The 22,211-nt window shown below is 37.0% G+C and overlaps 1 protein-coding gene across 2 annotated transcripts in view; it reads right to left on the reverse strand.

The window, feature by feature from the left end:
- LOC123529841 (solute carrier family 35 member E3-like) overlaps positions 1–8,921 on the reverse strand; it is a 46,631-nt gene extending 37,710 nt beyond the window's left edge. Inside the window, exons 1-2 of one of the 2 annotated variants that reach the window (XM_045310390.2) lie at positions 8,320–8,921; positions 2,872–2,982 (exon numbers count right to left, since the gene is read on the reverse strand). In XM_045310390.2, the coding sequence (XP_045166325.1) occupies positions 2,872–2,982; positions 8,320–8,772 (564 nt within the window). In that variant the 5' untranslated portion in view covers positions 8,773–8,921. The remainder of the gene's footprint in view (positions 1–2,871; positions 2,983–8,319) is intronic. The other variant, XM_045310389.2, reaches the window with a different exon arrangement.
- Positions 8,922–22,211: the final 13,290 nt, after the last annotated feature.

Raw genomic sequence — 22,211 nt, forward strand, 5'->3', positions numbered from 1 at the left:
GAGGTCAAGGTCAAACTGAGGTTTGAAGATGAGGAATGGTCACAGGTTACATCTGCATTAGTATCAAGTCATTCTAGTTAGGGGTATTGATGCCAGACGAAACGGTCCCATTTGGTTAACCTCGTATGGACGGACGAACGGACGGACGAACGGACAGGACAATCACTATATGCCTCCCGCATCAGTAGATGCCGGGGGCATTATAAAACAAGAGCACCGCCTTGCGGGTGCTGACGCTCATCTGATTTTTTTTGTATAATAGAAATATTGTCCTACCCATGATTTTCTAAGTCTAAAAAGGGCCATCACTCTTGCAAAAAGCAGGATAGAGTTATGTTTCTTGATGCACAGTGTCCACTTATGATGGTGAAAAACTGTTGCAAGTTTTAAAGCAATAGCTTTGATAGTTTATGAGAAAAGTTGACTTAAACATAATATTCAACCAAGAAAATGATTTTTCTAAGTCCAAAAGGGGCAATAATTATTGCAAAAAGCAGGATGGAGTTATGTTGCTTGATGTACAGGGTCAGCTTATGATGGTGAACAAGAGTTGCAAGTTTTAAAGCAATAGCTTTAATAGTTTAAGAGAAAAAGTTGACCTAAACATAAAAACTTAACCAAGAAATCTGATATTTTCTAAGTCCAAAAGGGGCCATAAATCTTGCAAAAAGCAGGATGGAGTTATGTTTCTTGCTGTACAGGGTCAGCTTATGATGGTGAACAAGTGTTGCAAGTTTTAAAGGAATAGCTTTGATAGTTTAGGATAAAAGCTGACCTAAACATAAAACTTAACCAAGAAAACTGATTTTGTAAGTCCAAAAGGGGCAATAATTCTTGCAAAAAGCAAGATGGAGTTATGTTTCTTGATGTACAGGGTCAGCTTATGATGGTGAACAAGTATTCCAAGTTTCAAAGCAAAAGCTTTGATAGTTTAGGAGAAAAGTTGACCTAAACATAAAACTTAACCAAGAAATCTGATATTTTCTAAGTACAAAAGGGGCCATAAATCTTGCAAAAAGCAAGACGGAGTTATGTTTCTTGCTATACAGGGTCAGCTTATGATGGTGAACAAGTATTCCAAGTTTCAAAGCAATAGCTTTGATAGTTTAGGAGAAAAGCTGACCTAAACATAAAACTTAACCAGGCAACGCCGACGCAGACGCCGACGCCGACGCCGACAACCGCTCAAGTGATGACAATAACTCATCATTTTTTTTCAAAAAATCAGATGAGCTAAAAATTGCTTTATAAATGGCAAAGTTACAGCCTGATCAAGCTCTAAAATGACCTCTGACCCCTAACTGTGACCTTAACCTTTGCAATAGGAACCTGGGGTTTGCACATGACACTGTCTCATTGAGTTAAACATTCATGCCAATTATAAACAAGATTCCTCAATGCATATCAAAGTTCTGGGTCAGACAAGATCTGAGATGACCTTTTACCTCATCTGTGACCTTCACAGTTTGTGCATGACATTCTGTCTCAATGAGGTTAACATTTATGCTAAATATAAACAAGATTTCTCAATGCATGTCAAAATTATGGGTGGGACAAAGAAATCTGTGCGTACACAAGCACATACACACTGACGTAAGCACACACATCGAACAGTCATTTGGACAACTATGTCTTTGCATCCACTAGTCGGCTCTACATAAAAATGCTATATACATTATGATATGTACATATAAAGAATCAAAACATACAGGTCACTCATGTACTGTCGAAGTACCTCAACAACATTTCAAATGACAAAGATATGAAATCAAAAGTAACAATGGCCAGTAAAGTAACATCTTTTCTAAAGCTTCTTGTACTGGTCCTGGCCATTCTTTTTCAAGAACAAGAATGCCCAAAAAAGTATCAACAAGAATTATATTTTTGCTCAAGTAATAAGAACTTTTTTTTTCAAAATAAATGAGCCACGCCATGAGAAAACCAGCACAGTGACTATGGTACCAGCATGGATCCAGACTGTCATGCGCATCCGCGCAGTCTTGTCAGGATCCACGCTGTTCGCTTTCAAAGCCTATTGTAATTATAGAAACCTTAAGTGAACAGCATGGATCCTGACCAGACTGCGCAGGCAGGTCTGGATCCATGCTAGTCACAAAGCCACTATGTTGGTTTCATCATGGGGGTGGCTCAAACTGTAGTGACTATTCTATTTTTTTCAAAGTTTCAACAGAAGGGATAATCCCTCAACAAAATTACAAAGCACAGATCTTGTTTTTTAAATTGGGATGTGTACATGTCGGATACAAATGCCAGATAAGAACATGGCTTCAAAAGGAAGCAGCTTCAAGATCTCTGTCTGATAATTCGCTGAAACTTTTAGTAAAGGTTTATCATTTTTTCTTTCAATTTTGCTCTGAACTTCTATTTTAACAGCTGTTCCCTGACAATGTTACTGCTAGTTACTACAACTATCAATGATTGTTCAGCAATTGTGTGTAGATTCAAGAAACGTTTTTCAGTGAATAATTGAAATACCATATTAAGAGTGAAATATATCTGTTACTTTCACAGTAAAAAATATCAAGTATATTTTTCACTGGTAAGAATCTATAAAATGGGCAAATTTAGCCAAAACATGAAATAAAAAGAAAATTTGTTTGTTCTTTAAAAGTCAAGTAAAATAAAAACATCTTTAACTCATAAGCAATATATTTCACATTTTTAACTCGCAGCTAAGCCACTTGTGAAAATATTGCACTTGTGAAAGGTGTTTCAAACTTACACTGAACAAACAAATATCCTCTATGTATATAGATGAGGAAATGAAGGAATATAGTGCACAGACACTGTTTGGAGCAAACAAGAAAACTAGATTGACCTAGCTGGTGTTACCAGTGCAAGTTCACTTACCACTTGGTACAATGATGTAACAATCACACCGATACTAGCAAATGTTATACCAAGAACATTAAATTTTACATCATAGTACGAGTTCAGGAATACACCAACAGCTATAGGAACCTGCAAGTATAAAACAAAGTCAATTACATTTTGTTAACCAATGGATTCAAAACTGTTTTATAATTGAGCCACACCATGAGAAAACCAACACAGTGCATTTGCAAACAGCAAGGACCCAGACCAGCCTGCGTATCTGCGCAGTTTTGTTAGGATCCATGCTGTTCGCTAACAGTTTCTCTAATTGCAATAGGCTTTGAAAGCAAAGAGCATGGATCCAGACCAGACTGTGTGGTAAAATGTTCAATTAAATTACTATTACCATTTCATGAAATTACAATGACTATTTTAATTACCTCAGGTCTGCCTTTAATCATGATCTCAGTTTACATTAATTAATGAATAATATGCGAGAATCAGCTAAAAAGTGTACCTGACTATAATCTGGCACAGGCTCCAACTATAAGTTTTCAAAGTGCTGGAATAAAGTTTCAGAAAACAGGGACGTAGCTAGGCCTTGGAGAATGTGTAAGCAAGCATTCTAGAGGGGTTAGGGGTTCAAATGTTTGTTTGCTAGAACGTTTTTGGTGCAATCTGGGAGTATTTTCAAAAGAAATAGAGTCAATAAAATATTTTAAATACCAGGGTTTCATGTTATAACATTCGTTTTTCGAAGTGGATTTTTTTGACATAACAAGCGATATTGTCATTTAAATCTTTTTCGTTTCTAAAAATATAGAGAAAACATTTAAATGCTCTCTTCCGCGATGTCTTTCTAATGATGTTACTATTCAATTAATTCTTTCTCCAACAAATTTACAATAATGAATTAAAAAAAAAATAATTTCACAAAAACGATATCTCAGCCTGGCAAATATTAACTTAAATTTAGTAGTACATGTAAAACTTAAATTTGTATGAAGTCGTGCAATAATATTATATGCATATTGTTCTGAGGGTAGAAAATCGAAATGATGGATGTAAAATACAGTGGTTACATTGCACTAGAAAAAATCAAACAAAGAACAACATAAATCCAACGTACAGACATCTAACAACATGTTTTATTCATTCAAAAATAAGTGCCAATTTATTCTTCCTTCTAGAGAAGTTGTCTAGAACAGATTTGCTTAAAAAATGCAGTTCCTTTTCCCAGTAAATGTTTAACAGCCTAAGTCTCGATAGCCTGTCAGTGGTCATTGTGTTCCGTAAGTATGTCTTTACTTGTCTCATTACACTGAATGATCTTTCAGTGGTAGCTGTTGATAATGGCATACTAGCAAGAACACAGAGTACAGTATAGATGGACGGATATAGGTCTTGGTGGGCTGCTTTACTGGTGTCTGGCAAGCTGCAATGGCGCCCGCTCACCTATGGAAAATCAGATGCCAACAGTGTTTGATTAAATATTTCAATAAGATTATTATGTTTTCGAATTAATACACTGAACCGCTTTCAAAACGTGCCACGTAATACATAGTTCTAAATAACTACTATTTAGGCTGAGGCTTTGATTTAAAACTTTTGAGAATCTTGTATTACATAATTGACACAAATTCATTATGAAGGAAAGCCTATTAATATAACTGCATGTTTTATAAGACACACACTACAAAAATGAAAGTCACAAAATGACCATTATGTTAATATTTATATCAGCTTATATTTTTCATCAAATGATTTTTAATGCATTTGTCATTATCTATAAAACATTTTTATGATCAAAACAGACTTAACCCGTGCTTATTAACATTGAATTTCAGGTGTAAACCAAAAGGCTCTCCTTACGGCTATTTCTTTATAAATTTAGAATAAAAAGAGCCTAAAATTTCGAATCCTTCGAAAAGTTTTACCAAAATAAAATATTTTTTCATGTTAAATTCAAATCAACTGTCCTGCAGGACGTAGTATTTCGAAAATTACTACTTCTGTCGTGAAATAACCCTGTATCATTTAACTTCTCTTACGCTACTGGTAGCCTTTTCGCAATAACTTTAAAAATACCAATATAAAGAGAACTGACTACATTTTCCAGGACATTAAGAACAATATATAAGACAACATTCGATTCAAACGGAACAATGAAATAAGGGTAAAATAGCAGATTTTATCACTAATTCGATGAAACTCTTGTTTTTCAAAGTTGCAAATTTAGCCAATAACTATGCTACAGTAGGCCTAGCGCGAATCTTAATAGTTTTAATAAGAAATATTCTTGCAAATTTAAAATAAATTGAATCCTGATAGTACATGACTGAAACACTGGAATGTTTTAAATATTCAAATATGCAAAATCGACCTCTAAACAATGGACATTTGCCCACTGCTTGGTGAGAACATTGTATACCTCACTTCATCATTTAGGCTCAGGTTCCCGTCTTAAATGTCTAGAGGAATAAAGTCAGTAATTTGGTCGAAAATATGCTTCTGTGGTGTAGTCGAAAGAAGTCCATAATAAATAGATCCTAATTTTCCCATTTTTTGCGCGAATTCGTGTAGAACGAGTGCTTTAATCACCGTTCTGCATGAAATGAGACAGTTTTCATGTTCATACACCCCACATGGCAAGTTTTGCAGATCAAAACCGGAAGTAGGTGTTTACTGCGCGGACGAGAGTAAATATGCGCCATTTTTAGGGTAGCAGACCACAACTGACTGGCATTTCACTAGGAACTACATAACCCCCTATTTTCTTTTCATTTTTTCGTTAATTTGTGATAGAACTTTCATGAAAAATAGGTGTAGGAAAAAGTGATGTTCTCTAAAGATAAGTAAAGACGACCTGAAGTTGTCGTTTTTATATGATTATGATGCAATGAAGGATTTGAATTACTGACCTTTAACCTAGATAAGGCGGACAATCTGACTGGCATTCGGCCATATTTAAACAGCATTCCCACTGACTTTTTGAAAAGTGGGTACATGTACCCACATACTTTAGAAAATGTGGGTACATGATAAAAAAATTGGGTACAAACCATGCAAATTGAAAAAAATGTCCCAACTGAAACAAAATTATAAAGTATATTGGAAGTGACACTTGTATTCAGACAGTGGTTTGTTTTACACATACACCACAGGGATACAGCTAAAAGTCACTTCTCCTTATAGAAGAGTGGAGAGACTTCTAGTTGAAAAATAGAAATTTATGAACATCATTTCTAACTCAGTATCCACCCCCCCCCCCACCACTCACATCCAGCAAGCTTGTGAAGCAATTTGAAAAGAAAGCTATAATTTTCTTGTTTCAATATGGATAAAAACTATTGATGTGACCATTCATTTTCTTAGATACAACATTTTCCATGCAAAGAGTTTTTCTTTATTCCATAATTCTGAAGAAAAAAAAGTTTTCAAAAATTCAAACAGACGCTGATAAGTATCACCCGCCAAGTTTTTATAACATTTTTTTGCTGCTATATCTTGCTGCAACATTATAGCAAACAAAACAAGAGGACCATGATGGTCCTGAATCGCTCACCTATCCCCACATGACCCAGTGTTGAACTGAGTATGACGTCGTTTTTTCTATTATTTGACAAAGTGACCTAGTTTTTGAGCATATGTGACCTAGATATCATCAAGATAAAAAATTCTGACCAATTTTCATGAAGATCCATTGAAAAATATGACCTCTAGAGAGGTCACAAGGTTTTTCTATTATTTGACCTAATGACCTAGTTTTTGAAGGCACGTGACCCACTTTTAAACTTGACCTAGATATCATCAAGGTGAACATTCTCACTAATTTTCATGAAGATCTCGTGAAAAATATGGCCTCTAGAGAGGTCACAAGGTTTTTCTATTTTTCGACCTACTGACCTAGTTTTTGACCGCACATGTCCCAGTTATGAACTTGACCTAGATATCATGAAGCTGAACATTCGCACCAACTTTCATGAAGATCCAGTGAGAAATATGGCCTCTAGAGACATCACAAGAATTTTCTATTTTTTGACCTACTGACCTAGTTTTTGACCGCACGTGACCCAGTTTTGAATTTGACCTAGATATCATCAAGATGAACATTCTGACCAATCTTCATGAAGATCTCTTGAAAAATATGGCCTCTAGAGAGGTCAAAAGGTTTTTCTATTTTTAGATCTACTGACCTAGTTATTGACCGCACGTGACCAAGTTTCGAACCTGACCTAGATATCATCAAGGTGAACATTCTGACCAATTTTCATAAAGATCTCTTGAAAAATATGGCCTCTAGAGAGGTCACAAAGTTTTTCTATTTTCAGACCTACTGACCTAGTTTTTGACCGCACGTGACCCAGTTTCGAACTTGACCTAGATATCATCAAGATGAACATCCTGACCAATTTTCATAAAGATCCCGTGAAAAATGTGACCTCTAGAGTGGTCACAAGCAAAAGTTTACGGACGCACGCACTGACGCACGGACGCCACGCGATCACAAAAGCTCACCTTGTCACTTTGTGACAGGTGAGCTAAAAAAATGTTATAAAATAAAAACTCGGCGGGTAATACTTTTTTGGCATGAACAGTATCGGACTCGAATAAAAATGAAAAATTGCCCGATGAAAGTCAGTCCGCAACCGGTCATTTTGTAAATATTAATAAACGCGCAGCTTACGAGCCTTTCTTTTACAATGGAGACCAAATAATTTTGTAGTGGATGCCAGCTGACCGCTTAATTATTCAATAACTTGTTGAAAAAACGTCCAAAATCGTTGTTTGCACTCGCACATGTTGACAATTATCAGGAAGTGTCAAAGATGTAACTGTGTCGTTGATTGGCTGAATACTATCACGTCTAGTTTTACAAATTATTTGATTCGCTGTCACAGTTCTCGCGAAAATCTCACAAGTACCTGGAGTAGGCGGAGCTTAAATTATGCTATCGGCATGTAAATTCAACTCGTCTTGACATGTAGCAAATTGTCAACGGTGTGTATTGCGGTAATTTGCGTGTACGGATCAAATATAATGTCTGGTTACTTGAATTTCGGCTCTTTATCGACGAACAATGTATTTTCTGTCAGATTTTTTACGCGTGCATTGTACCCGTGGAATTTTAAAACTTGTGTGCAAGTGACTTTTTATGCGTGAATTACGTGGATTTTTGCGTGAATGCTGTTTAAACTTCGCAAACTTTTCAAGAAGAATTAATCTTCCTATATATAGTTTATATTTCATTACATTAAAAGCGTGACAAAGATCGCTCTTAAGAATTCTTCTGAAAGAAAGGAAATATATCAATATAATATTATAGTACCCTTCCCCCTTTAGTTTTTATTGCATTTTAGACTTTTTATTTTTTTAATTCTTGAGGACCATGTGAACGCAACTGTGTTTTATGGGTATAGGTAGCTACGCGCCTGGAAAAAACTTAAAGCTGAGTTGAAAGGAAGGTATTCTCATTCTCCTTACCACTGTCAGCTGGACTTGAAGTGAAAATTTCTTCTGGTAAAACTGTGACTGAATGAACATTATGCAAGGTGTTGTCATGGACTTTACAAGTTGGTATGTGCCGACAGTGTTTGTTTCCAGTGACAAGTTTGTAAAAACGACAAAACCACAAAATGTAAACGCTAACGGCAGCATGCTAAGAACCGGCAACCGTTTGTGCTGGAATATATTGAACTGATGACATATCAGAAGACCTATTGTTGTCACAATGAAATGGATGCACGTTAAAGTAACATTTGGGAATCCGTAATGAGTGTAAATCCATTTGTTGATCAAGACAATCACTATAGAACAACAAATGTTCAAAAATAAACACAGAGCTACGAAGTTCTGACTGGGCGGCGCCATCTTGAAAATCTGTTTATGAGAATAATTTGCGTGCGCATAACCATGTCGCTGTGTAATCATCGGCATGGTACTTGATTACGTCTCGCGTCAGTTAAAGCCCTATTATATGTGTAAATCTTTTTGATTATCTTTGTGGGGTGTGTTTTCCTGTGACATCAGTTTGTAGAACTCATATAATCGTTCTGTATACTATAACGCGACATTTTTTTTAAGCTTGTAAAGTAGCCCAAATATTGAACTTTGAACTTTTCATGTACATGTATGATATTCCCAAACAGTGGTACCCGGCTCATCCCTTGATCTATCGTTCCTCCCAGGAAGGAACGACTGTTCATGGTTAATCTGGCTATGGGGGAGTATTGTTTATGTATGGGATCGGAATTTTTAATTTTTGATAAGTTTTTCGTTTATTTAAGGATTTTAAAAATTCAAAGAGTTTTGAAATGCTTACGATTTTCATATTTTCTTCTGCAATTATCTTTTTAAAATGAATTACCATTTTAAATGACATTTAAGTAATACATGATGTACGGTGTAGGGCCTTTTACGCTGTAAAAGGCCCTACACCGTACAGAAGCAGAAGCAGAAAGCAGAAGCAGAAGTGTACTGCAAGCATGAATACAGTAGATAGTGTTAAAAACAAGAAGGATTTACAGATAAAAGCAGTTTAAAAACAGGTCTATCATGTTATTAAACATTGTGTGCAAGTTTGGTCACACCCTGCTTAAACTGGTTCAGGATGGGGGCTTGCACAGGTTGTACTGGAAGGGAATTCCAAAGCACTATGGTGGCTGGAAAGAAAGAGTATTTATAGTAATTACAGGGAGTGAGGATCTGAGTATAGGTGTGGGGATGCATATGCATATGTCTTGTTAGACGGGATGGGGGGCTGACATAGGGATCGAGGGAGTGGTACAGCAACCAAACCATTCACTATTTTGTAGAACATAAGGAGGCGTGAATCAGATCTCATATTTTCAAGGGTACGCCATCTCAGCTGACTTAGCATGTTTGTGACACTGCTGTAAGGGGAGTAGTCATGATTAACCCATCGCGCTGCCCTCCGCTGAACCATTTCGATCTGGTGGATGTTTTGTTGGGTATAGGGGTTCCAAACACAGCTAGCATATTCCAGCTGTGGTCTGACAAGGGCTTTATAAGCTACTTCTCGGTCTTTTGGGTTTTTGCATGGGATATTTCCCTTAATGAAGTTAAGCGTTCGGGTAGCTTTGGACGTGACTAAATTGATGTATTTATTTCAATTAAGATCTGAGGATATAGTACTAGTGACGCCAAGATAATTTGCATCAGGAACTGCTTCCAAGACTTGGCCATGGAGTGTGTACTTTGATCTGAAGGTTTTTTTGTTGACCTTGTTATATTCATAACTGTGCATTTGAGGGGTTAAACTCCATGTCCAACTTACTCTGACATAGCTGTAACCTATTTAAGTCCTGCTGGAGGATGTTTTCTTGGGCAGGACTATTTACAGTTAAATAGACAGCAGTGTCATCGGCGAATAAGCGAACCTGTGAAATCAGATTTTCAGGCAGGTCATTAATGTAGTGTAAGAATAGAAGGGGGCCTAGGACGGAGCCCTGTGGGACTCCGGACGTTACTGGAACTTCCTCTGATGTTTCACCATTCATAAGGACGGATTGGCGCCTGCCAATCAAGAAAGACTTGACACAAGTTCGAGTAACTGAGTTTCGCATGATCTTTTCTCTCTGAACCCATGCTGTAGGTCATAAAGGATATTGTTAACCTGGAAATACTTGGTAATATTAGAGGCTATGATGTGTTCCAGTAACTTACAGAGAGTACAAGTTAGGGAAATAGGCCGGTAATTTGCCGGATTGCTTTTGTCGCCCTTCTTAAACAGAGGAGTGACACTGGCCTTGGACCAGTCAGCTGGGATAGTGCCCGTGTCAAGGGACCTTTGAAAGAGCTTAGTGACTTGTGGTGAGATTTGTTCACTAAGATTTTTTAGAAGGATCGGCTTTAGACCATCGGGACCACATGCTTTATTTATTTTGAGGGACGAAAGGAGATTCTGAACACCACTTATGCCTATAGTGACCTTTGGCATTAGGGGATATTTTGGCTAGTAATCAGTTGGTATAGAGAGTAGAGACTGCACTTTCATTTTCTAGAGTTGGCCCAATTTGAGAGGTGACATTGGGGTGAATACAGATTGGAATTGACGACTGAGGATATTGGCCTTCTTTTTATCATCTGTATGAAGTTGACCTTTTTCTAGAAGAGGGGAAATGCCTTGGGAGTCTGGCTTGGCATTTTTGGCAAGGGAGAAAAGTTTCATACGAGAGTAGTTTTGACCTGTTTGGGGGTTATCCGGATCATCTTGACATTCAAGGACAAAATCTTTTTAACTGTCATGGGCTTGTTTGATATTTTTCCAAACAAGATTTTTAAAATTTATGTAATGTTGTTTGACCTTTGGATTGGTGTTATTTTTGACCTTTTGGAACATCTTATTTCGTTTTCTAATTTGACGTTTAATGCTTTGGGTAATCCATGGTAGTTGGGGTCTTGAGCCTATTCTCTTGGTTGGAATGAATAGGTTCATAGAACCTCTTTGAATTCTGACCATGGGTCTTTAACAGACCGTGTGTTATAACCTTTAAACAGGGAAGTGGATTTAGACTTTATGAACTGCTGAAATTTTGAAAAACACTAAGTTAAGCTTTCATAATTAATCCATTTTACTTCGAAATAATAATTAAAAGTTATTAATAAATTGCTTGTTTTATAACCTTTCCATTGGTAAAAAATATTGATATTATTTTTGTTTTAAGGAAGTTTAAGCCGTTAGAAAAACATCACTGTTTACAAAAAACAAAAAAACAAAAAAAAAAAAAAAAAAAAACATGGACGCCCTGTCTTATCAGTGCTAAAAATAGAAAATACACCGGGTTTGTATACAAACACGATCTCATCTTAGAACATTATCTAAAACACAACTTTACGACAAGAGAAATTTTATAATTTCCCTATTCTAAGCGGAGACGTAGCCAGGCAACATCTTATTGGTGCTATATTATTTACTATTATTTATTTTGCAATTAGGCCTACATAGATCACAACATTAGCACACATTTAATATACAGTATGATAATGTAAAATAGTTTTAACAAATAAAATAGATTAAATAGACATTTAAATCTTCTTCTTCTTGTCGTTCGCGACTACACTGTCAGACCAGTAGCCCCGATGAAACTTTTGGTTTGTCGCAGATCCTCAATGCCTCCATACAGTTTCTGGTGGATTGAGGTATCTATCGGTCAAGTCGCAGCTCGTTCCTGGTCATACCTTTTACGTCTCTGAAGTATATGCTCCGCAGTCTGATCTTCTTCACCACATGAACAAGTTGGCGATGATGCCAGTCTGTATTTCTTGTGCATGTGAGCATTGAGCTTGTTGTGCCCTGAGCGGAGCCTGACCATCATCACTTGTTCAGACCGAACAAGGAGATGAAAAGCGTCTTCCTCAATCCTTGGTCTCGTCAGTGCCTTGATGATGGTGACTTTCTCCTTGTAACTAACAGGTTCTGATGGTTGTTCTGACTGAGCTCCTAGCTTAGCCAGATTGTCTGCCTCTTCTTTGCCTGCAAGTCCACAATGGGATGGAATCCACTGAAATGCTACTTTGCAGGTTATACTCAGACTCTGCATTCTCCTGGCTAGCTGCGGAGCTTTATTGTTGATCAGAGCTTCCATTACACACAGTGCATCTGTGAGAAAGACGACTGAGGAGCGTTCTTCTGCCGAGGCTTCAACCATTGAGTGCTTCAGTCTCTGCCTTGTAATTGCTGCAGTGTTTTCCTGTGGCTGCATGTAGTGTTTCTCTCTTGCCAGATGGGTATTGAATGAAAACTCCTGCTCCTCCATCTTTGACGGCGCATGTGGCTGATCCGTCTGTATAGACATGAGTCCTTGATTCCGGAGGATAGTCTTCATTGATCATAGCAAGTGTGAGGTTCTTCCTAATGCCTTCATCCTCCTGCTTCCCGCGGTCAAGGCGAGGAAAAGCAAGTGGAGTCGTTGGTATGCTCAGCTCAGTTTTGAACTCTCGGTTGAGTTTCTTTGCCTCATGTACGAAGCTGCTACGTTTGAGCCGATTCTTTGTGTAGCCATCTAGCTTGGCTTTCATGGAATGGTCTTGAAAAGACCTGAACTTCTCTGCTTGAAGCAAAACCTTTGCATGTTTTCTGTCTTGTAACGGCTGTGTGCCTGTTAGCTTCTCCATGAAGGAGATTGGTGTAGACTTTGTAGCACCTGTCATGATCCGCAATGCTTGGTTCTGAACCTTGTCTAAAGCCTGTTGGTTAGTTTTGGCAGTAGTGGACCAGGCAGTTGAGCTATACTCTAAATGGGGTCTCACTGTTCCCTGATATACTGTCTTGAGTATTTGCTCATTTGCTCTCCATGTTGTTCCAGCAAGTTTGCGCATCATGGCAAGCTTCCTACGGACCTTCCCTTTTGCTTGACTAATGTGGGGCTTCCAGGTTAGCCGTTTGTCAAAGGTCACTCCAAGGTATTTTGCCTCGTCTGCTTCAATCAGCGAAGTATTTCCCATCTTGATTTTACCCGCTCTCTGCTTTGACGACAGGGAGAATAGTGTGGTGGACGATTTCTCTGTATTGATCGATACACACCAATCTTAAGCCCAAGCTGAAAGCTTGTTGATGGCTTTTTGCATCCTGTATTTGGCTGTAGTGGCATGTTCTTCCTTATACCATAACACCAGATCGTCAGCGTAGAGAGCAGCCTTAACTCCTTTCGGTAGTTCAGACACCAGATCATTGATGAAAAGCAAGAAGAGTGTAAGGGATAAGACTTCGCCTTGTGGGACACCATGACGCCATGACAGGAACTTCCTACTGCTGGCATGTTCTAAACTGACTCTTGCTCTCCTGTTGTGGAGGTATGACTTAATCCAACTCAGCATGTGACCTCCTACTCCAGTCCTCATCAGCTTGACAAGGTGTCCATCAGTCCAGACATTTAAATAAAATAACAGATTTCTACTGCACAGATTAAATTTGACATATTGCAAATTCAGCATTCTTAAAAGCAAAGTGATAAATAAGAGTTAAGAGCAATCAGTAGGTTAAGAACATATTTTAGTACTGAGTTGGAAAAACTTAGGTAATATAAATATGATCTATTGTTGCATGGATAAACCATTAAGCCCGAAAGCTTATTTCCAATGGGGTCCAGTTTACCAGAAGGGGACCGGGAAGATGGAACCGGAGAAGTAACGGAAACTAATTTAGTAATTCATAAACATATACTTTTGATAATAGAAGCCATACGTAAGGAAAATGATTTATATAAAATATGCTCTCTAAACTGAAACTGAAACTGAACAATTTGATTAAACGCCTATTTTTATACAATGATATATTCAATGGCGTTGTACATACACTACCATACCCATAGAGCCTTACCAACAAGTGCGTTTAATTAAACAAACCTTGGAAATATAAATGTTGAAACGTTTTACAAAAATTTAAGAACTATCACCTGCTGTTTTCGCAAAATAAACAGTTATAAAAAAATTAAAACAATGCCGCGAAATCCCTGAAATACAGTGTCTTAAGAACTTTTTCGAATGTGTCAAGTGATTTACTTTTGCGTAGTTCTAACGGCAGTTCATTCCAAAGTTTTGGACCAATAGTACAGAAACTCCTATCATTGAATTTTGCACTTGTTGTATGGAACAACATAACGACATTCAGAATTTTCAGACGATCTCAAACCTTGTCTGCTAGGAATATACTCTGTAAGCAATTCTGTTAAATACAGAGGTGCTCTGCCTGCCAGTATGACAGCTAATACATGAAAGAAAGTATCTTGAACTCAATTCTTGCTTTCACCGGCAACCAATGTAAGTGATATAATGATTGTTTAGAACTGTCAAATTTCCTCCTGTTAAGGACAAGTTTTGCGCACATGTTTTGAATACGTTGCATCTTAGGCACCTCACAGTTAGCTACACTATACAGTATGACATTGCAATACTCCAGATGTGAAATAACTAGAGACAAAACTAAAATTTCAGTGGCTGCTTTTGTTAAGTATTTTCGGATGTTCTTAATTCGTAGGTAATTCAACATGGCTGTACGACATTTGCGATTTACATGATCTTTAAAGTTCAAGGTTTCGTCAAGAACTGCACCGAGATATCTAATTGTGCTTTCACGTTTGACATCATCACCAGTAATGTTAATGGAATTTGTTTGTTTGTTTGTTTGTTTTGGGTTGAACGCCGTTTTTCAACAGTATTTCAGTCATGTAACGGCGGGCAGTTAACCTAACCAGTGTTCCTGGATTCTGCACCAGTACAAACCTGTTCTCCGCAAGTAACTGCCAACTTCCCCACATGAATCAGAGGTGGAGGACTAATGATTTCAGACACAGTGTCGTTTATCAAATAGTCACGGAGAACATACGCCCCGCCCGAGGATCGAACTCACGACCCCGCGATCCGTAGACCGACGCTCTACCTACTGAGCTAAGCGGGAATTTGTAAAAAACTGTTCAGCTGAGGTCTGCTACCAAACATAATAAATTCAGTTTTGGAAGTGTTCATCTTCAGTTTGTTTCTATTCATCCAGTCATGTCCTTGTGACATCAGTGTGTCCATTGGGTAACAAAGCGAGCTAAATTCGTCGATTCGAAACTTCGAAGCAATGTAAATGCTTTATTTCTTGATAAAATATGACCAAATATAGCACACGCACAGGCTAAGGCAAAAAGTGAATTCATACTAGATCTACAACCAAGTGCATGTAGTCTATATAAAAGGTTTTATGAATAGATGAGCAGTTTTGGCATGAAAACGGAAAACTGTTTTCTTTTGAAAAATTTAGCATGGTAAGACGGCAAGAAAGTCCGTTCTGACTTAAAATAACCTTAGATAGAAATAAAGTGGCTAAAATAGAAATCTATAGAAATGCAGACTACGCTAAGACGGCAAGCCCGCTAATACGGCAAGCCATTTTTTACTTTATTGTCCGACGAAACGCCCTTAGCAAACAGTCATCCGATGTTATCACTCTACTTCTTGCAACAACCACATCAGTTTTCAAAGACTATAGATTATATTCATGATACCGGCTTTTTTGAAGTTTTCTATACATGTAGAAGAATGTTTCACAAGAACAAAAGATTCTGTCTGCCTAAGTGACAAACTGTTGTTTTTTTAAAAATAGAAACAAGCGAAAACTGAAAGTAAAGCAACTGTTTCAATGCCATTGAAAATAATTATGTAGGTAAACCCTGAAATGTTTTAGAGGTTTAGTATAAAATCATCAATTGTAATTTTTACAAGTACGTGTTAATGTCCAGCTTTTAACAGTGTGTAATGTTGGAAGGAAGACCCCGGCATAACTTTAGGCATGAACTGATACCTGGATAAAGCCATAAATTGTTCCCAAAGCCAACCTGACGACTTCCTCACAATGAAAAAATAGACATCTAGTGCGGGGTTTCGAACATACAAAGATACAAGCGGATACAAGCTACAGACTATGTCTCAAAGCTATACTAGATCCGAGTTTCATACCTGAATATATGAACAATTACTACATATAGTTTATGTAAACACAAAATTAACAGGCTTATCTGTATTAACAGTACTATATGCACTAAGTTTAAAATAAGACGCAAAACACGTATTTATCCCAGGTTTATTAAATCATTCAGTTATTCTGTTCCGTGTAGAAATTAGCACGAGACTATCGTGCGTACAAGGTTTATATACTCCAACTATTAGTCTAATTCTGTGAATTCTGATGGCTCTAGGGATGATAGAGACGTTGAACAATTTCAGTTTATGAGATCTTATTTTGACCAGCAGTTCAAATCATTGAAACGTGAGTTACGAGAAGAAGTACACTCAACTCAAAAGATTCAAGGACATTACTTATTCGAAGGATTTTCGTTACTCCGGTAACAAACTTCAATCTAGAAGTCATTGAAGGGCTCGGCGGAATAAATGACTTAGTCAGTCGTGGAAAACAGTCGAAGTCTTTGGAAGTCGTGAGTTCTGTAACTGCGAAAGTCGTCCACAGGAATAAGTTGATTAGAATTGCCGGCAAGTCCTCTGGAGGGTGGGACACTGTACATGTACGAATCCGACGACCTGGCAAGCGACAGCGACGATGATAAAAGACTCAAACGAGCGGAGAGCAGAGCACTCGCCAAACAGAAAACTCGCCGACAGGGCAGAAAACCGGTTCCTACGCCGAGTCCTACTCCCGCCGGCTTTAGCAGGAATTACTCTCCTCTTGTTCCTTACGGTACACAGGGTCCAGATCCGGGCAAAGTTACACCTTTTTTCGTGGCTTCAAGATATCCAACAATAAAAAATCCTTCAGAGATATTTGCCTGCGGTGGATGGCGATACACTAAACCAGAATGTCCACTTCAATACTCAGGTCCAGGATCTGCCCCAGTTTATGTCATTTAAGACAGATAATGAACAGGGCTGGTATTCATAAAGCTCCTAGGGGAAAATTTTCCCTAAGGGACTTACTAAGGGAAAAGTTCCAAAGCATTTTGTGGACACTCGTCGAGAAAGTTGGAATGTCTAACAATATTGTCACATACAGTCTGGCATAGTAATGAAGATTATCAATAAATCTTATAAAGTCTACACTTTTTTATGTGCTATGTTGTTTAGGAAATTTTACAAAGTTAAGGATTTTCCTAAGTTTTCTCCTTGGGAGCTTTATGAATACGGGCCCAGAAGTCTGCCACAAAATAATGAGTACAAAGGTTTTGCAGATCTGGTTGATTCAACATTAGCTCATGATACAAGCGAATACCAGAATCCGGAGTTGTCTTCCCTGGCTGTCACAGTTCCTGATGTAGTGCTACAGTCGAAAGCCACGAACACTAAGAAAAATAACGAAAGAGCTTTCCTTGTTTGGAGACGTTGGGCTTCTAAGTATGGTATTTTGCCCCTTCCGACTTCAGAATCTGATCTTTCGATTTACCCAGTTTCTTTAATTCAAAAGTGTAACTCAATTTCAAGTGTAGACGAAGCATTTTACGGCATAAAATGGGGCCATGATCTAGCTAGTTTTTCTAAAAACAATCCTTGTACATCGTTCTTTGTTCAGTCAGCCAGGGAGGCAGCTCGCAGGTTACTAGGTCATTCTGATTACTCCAGAAATACTGAAGCAATTAGTCACTATTCATGGATTTGAGATATCAATGTGTTTATTGGCTTATGCGGGTTTTCTTCGCTTTTCTGAGTTGGTTAATATACCAGTAAGAAGATCTGATATCGTTTTCAATGCAGATCACATTGCTGTTTTCATTGCTATAAGAGTAAGACTGATGTTTACCGGGATGGTAACTGGTGTTTGATTGCTAAGACAGGGTGCGGCACGTGTCCAGTGAAAATGTTAGAAAGGTATCTGAACAGAGCTAACATCAAGTCAGCTTCAGAAGAATCTGTTTTTCGTCCATTGTCATACTGCAAGCGTACTAAAAGTTATAAGCTAAGAGGTTCAAACTCTTTATCGTATACCCGTGCTAGGGAACTTTTACATGAGTTGCTCGAATCTATCGGTTTAAACAAGAAACATTTTGGTCTTCATAGTTTACGCGCGGGAGGGGCTTCGGCAGCGGCAAATACAGGGGTATCAGACAGGTTGTTCAAAAGACATGGTAGGTGGAGTAGTGAAAAGGCCAAAGATGGTTACGTCAAAGATGATATTTGCAAGAGATTCTTAGATTCTAAGTCTTTTGGACTTTCTCTTGAATGAAAGTTTTCTTTTTAATGTTGTCATTTTCTTACAAAACTTACGTAATTCATTATATTTGAAATGTTGTTAGAACTACTAGTTTCAAAAAGTTATATAGTCTTAGAATAGTTCAGTTATTACTACTGATTAAATTATTAGCGTTCATAATTCGCTATGCGTTAGTATACCGACGATTCGTTGTTGGTCGCTATAATACACAATAATTTAACCACAGTGTTTTGTTGTTATTTCTCCAAATGATTTGTTAAATAGGGGATAAATGATTTATTTCCGTTTGAGAGAATCGAACTAGGAAATATAGTATAAATGTTGGATTTATACTTAACTGGCACTAAATCTCAGCATACCGATACGTGTATACAAATTGGATGCTTTAGATTTAGAGCACCACTTCAGGCGAAGCATTTTGCCACAAACCCCTAATCGCGATACCCTGTCAAAATGAGATTCTATTGTGCATGCAAGTTTCTACGCCAACAACCGAGCGCTCGTTTTCTACAAACATACCTACATATCACTATGTTCATTGAACCTCGGTAGGTATACTCAATTTGGGCAAACACAAAAACGGATCACCCACCTGACTATGCTATTCAAATGATATGCAATAAAACAGAGCAGTGGGAGAATAAAAATGATAGTCATCCGTTGTCTCGAGTAAGAAAAATGCTACACACTAAATATAACATTGTTAACGTGATATCGAAGACTTTATTAATGGTTGCAATTAAATCTATCAATCTATATCCAAATCTGAATACAGAAATACTATTTAGCAACTCACACAGTTTGAATTTGCGTTTGCCAAAATTAAATGTTGTTTAATTTCACTAGCGAAATGTTAAGTTTCGCGTGAGAAAACTTGGAACATTAATATTTGTAATGTGTTGGTATATACATGTATCAAAAACCTGTCAAAATGAGGATGCAGAAGCAATGCATTAAATTAAACTCTGACGAAGATTTCAAATACGATAACAACACCTTTAATGTGTGAGGTTCTAATTAAGTCTCTGCCGTGCTAGAGCGATCGAACTATTGTGAACACACCATATTGAACTTTCAATGTTTCCAATTATCGGTATTATCGGTTTTTGACACATTAAATAAAGAAGGATAAATTCGAGTTATTTGTTATATCTTTGAAATGTTTTAAGATAACGAATTTGCTTCGGCGGCAATCGTTGATTTAATCTTTCCTCTAAATGATGATATAATTTTAGAAATGTTAAGTTCATTATTTCACTTACCCTTTGAACCTTATATAGCACCGCCCTTGCTTTCAATTGAAGTCAACAGTAAAAGTGTAATTTTGGACAAAATTTAGGGTCAATTTCGTTGATATATTGCGCAAAATACGAAAAACGGAAAAAATAATCGTTTTTGCTTCGATGATGTTTCAAAGAAAAAATATTGCACGACTCAACTGTGTAAAACTAAAATGAATATTTTATTATTTCACTTACCCTTTGTGCCTTTTATACGATCACTATCACTTTTAAAATTGAGGGAAATTTCTGGAGTTTCCCGAATGCGAGGGGAAATATCTAAGCAGACGACTAGGTAACTTTAGACGTTTACAGCGACTTTGTGATCTTAAGATAAATGTCTATACCCAAGTCAATTTCTGTTTTAGATCATCATTATTTATCACTTTGTAGCTCTTTTTTCTTTTCCTACATTGATTTAAACTTGTTGAAAACGTCTTATCAGCTGCAAATACATGGGGGAAGAAGGAACGAGGGGTTAACAAAAGTAGATACATGTATATACAGGATTTTTTAATTGAAAAAAATGACACACACAAAGATGAAGTTGTGCGTTCTAAGAGAAGGTGTCACCTTGATTTATTTAAAAAAAAGAATGATTCAGTGTTTGAATGTGTAAGAAAAGATTAATTTTGGAAATTGACAAATAACTAATTGTTCATTTTAAATTCATTATTTTGTCAAAATTGTTGAAATATTTCAAACAGATACAATAAATCAAATATAATGTTTGCGTACGCTCTGTTACTTAAGTAATAAATTACACTTTCTACCACCAATTTGAAACATTTCGTCATTATTCTTTTTCAAATAATAGAACATTACCTCATCTCAATTTAAGACACTTTCCTTTGTGAACAGATGTAGATGTTTCTTTCAATGTAACAATCATAAACTTATTCAAGCTCTCCAAAACAACCATAATAGTCAGAGTCATACAGCAACACACCATCTATTAAATGTTGTCAAATGGCTCCGATCTTTTTCCAGACGGATCTGCATTACTGCATATTTTTGGAAGTGCAAATGAAAGAGAATTATTTCCTGGTGAAACAAATTTAATTGTCTTAGTGCATCTCCAAATAAACACAGTGACCCATGATGGAAACTTAAAATTCCGTCTAGGAACATTATTAGTATGACACTGCTTAGTGAATGAAGTTGACTGATGTTAGCGATGAACGGACCAAGGGCCAGCATATTTTGTGCCTTTTAGTACAGGTCGACTAGCTACAAAGTATCTTGATACACGTTCTACATTTCACACAGTTTAGGATACCTTCGGGCATTCTAGAAATCTAGAAAGTAAGAATGCATACTTAGCAAAATTAAAGTTTCTCGTTGGGACTTTTGTTTAATTTATTAAAGAAGAACCCTTGCTGTACAGCTAGTGGTGGGTAGTTGCAAATCAGCGTTTCGTATACATTTCAAGCAGTTTTAATCAGCGGTCCGTTTCACAAAAAGTCGTATGTTTCAACCTAAGCTCTCATTATATGGACGTATGGGTTCCTTATTTTTGTTTGGCTCAGATTCTAACAATAGCCAAAAAGTTACAAATAGTTAACATGAATCTACTTAAAATTATGGAACGCTTAGACTGCCTTGACAGCACAAACTAGCAAATGCACAACACAAATCAAGACATGTACCGGACAAACTAGTAAATATACATAACAAACTGATTTATCTACATAACAAATTATGATTTGTACCGAATATATTGGAAAAGGCACACGACGAACTATTAATTGGACAGCACAAACTAGTGAATGCACAACACAAACTAAGATATGTACCGGACAAACTAGTAAATGTACACAACAAACTGCTTTATCTACATAACAAATTAAGATTTGTACCGAATATATTGGAAAAAGGCACATGACGAACTAATAATTATCATACCAAGGCAGTTTAGGCGTTCCATATAAAATGCTGTTCGCGAAATTATTATTATTATTAAGTAGGCTTTGTGAAATGGGCCACAGCTGTTATATATTGTTGTTTTTTTTTTCAGATTGTTCAGCACATTTTTGTTGTGTTAGTGGTAGATCTATTGCACAGCTTTTTAGCTATAACATTTCGGCTTGGGTGGCGATGTCCGCGACGAACGGAGCAAGGGCCACATAAATTTATGCCTTATAGCACAGATCAACTAACTACAAAGCATCTTGACATGCATACAGATGAAACAGTTCAAGATACCAGAGAACACTTCAACAATATCCATGTAGGACACATAGCGAATACAAGAAACAGTATTTGCGCAACAAGTGCAAATGTTTAGTTCCAAGAATTAAATAAACCGACATCAATCCGTTAAATACAGATTTTCATTGAGTTTATATGTATGCATCCTACATGTCATTTGGCTATTACTTTTTATTTTCGTGTTTTTGTCATTTTTATTCTTTATTGTAGTTAATTTTGATATA

The sequence above is a fragment of the Mercenaria mercenaria genome, chromosome 13 (assembly GCF_021730395.1).
Source record: "Mercenaria mercenaria strain notata chromosome 13, MADL_Memer_1, whole genome shotgun sequence".
NCBI classification, from domain to species: domain Eukaryota; kingdom Metazoa; phylum Mollusca; class Bivalvia; order Venerida; family Veneridae; genus Mercenaria; species Mercenaria mercenaria.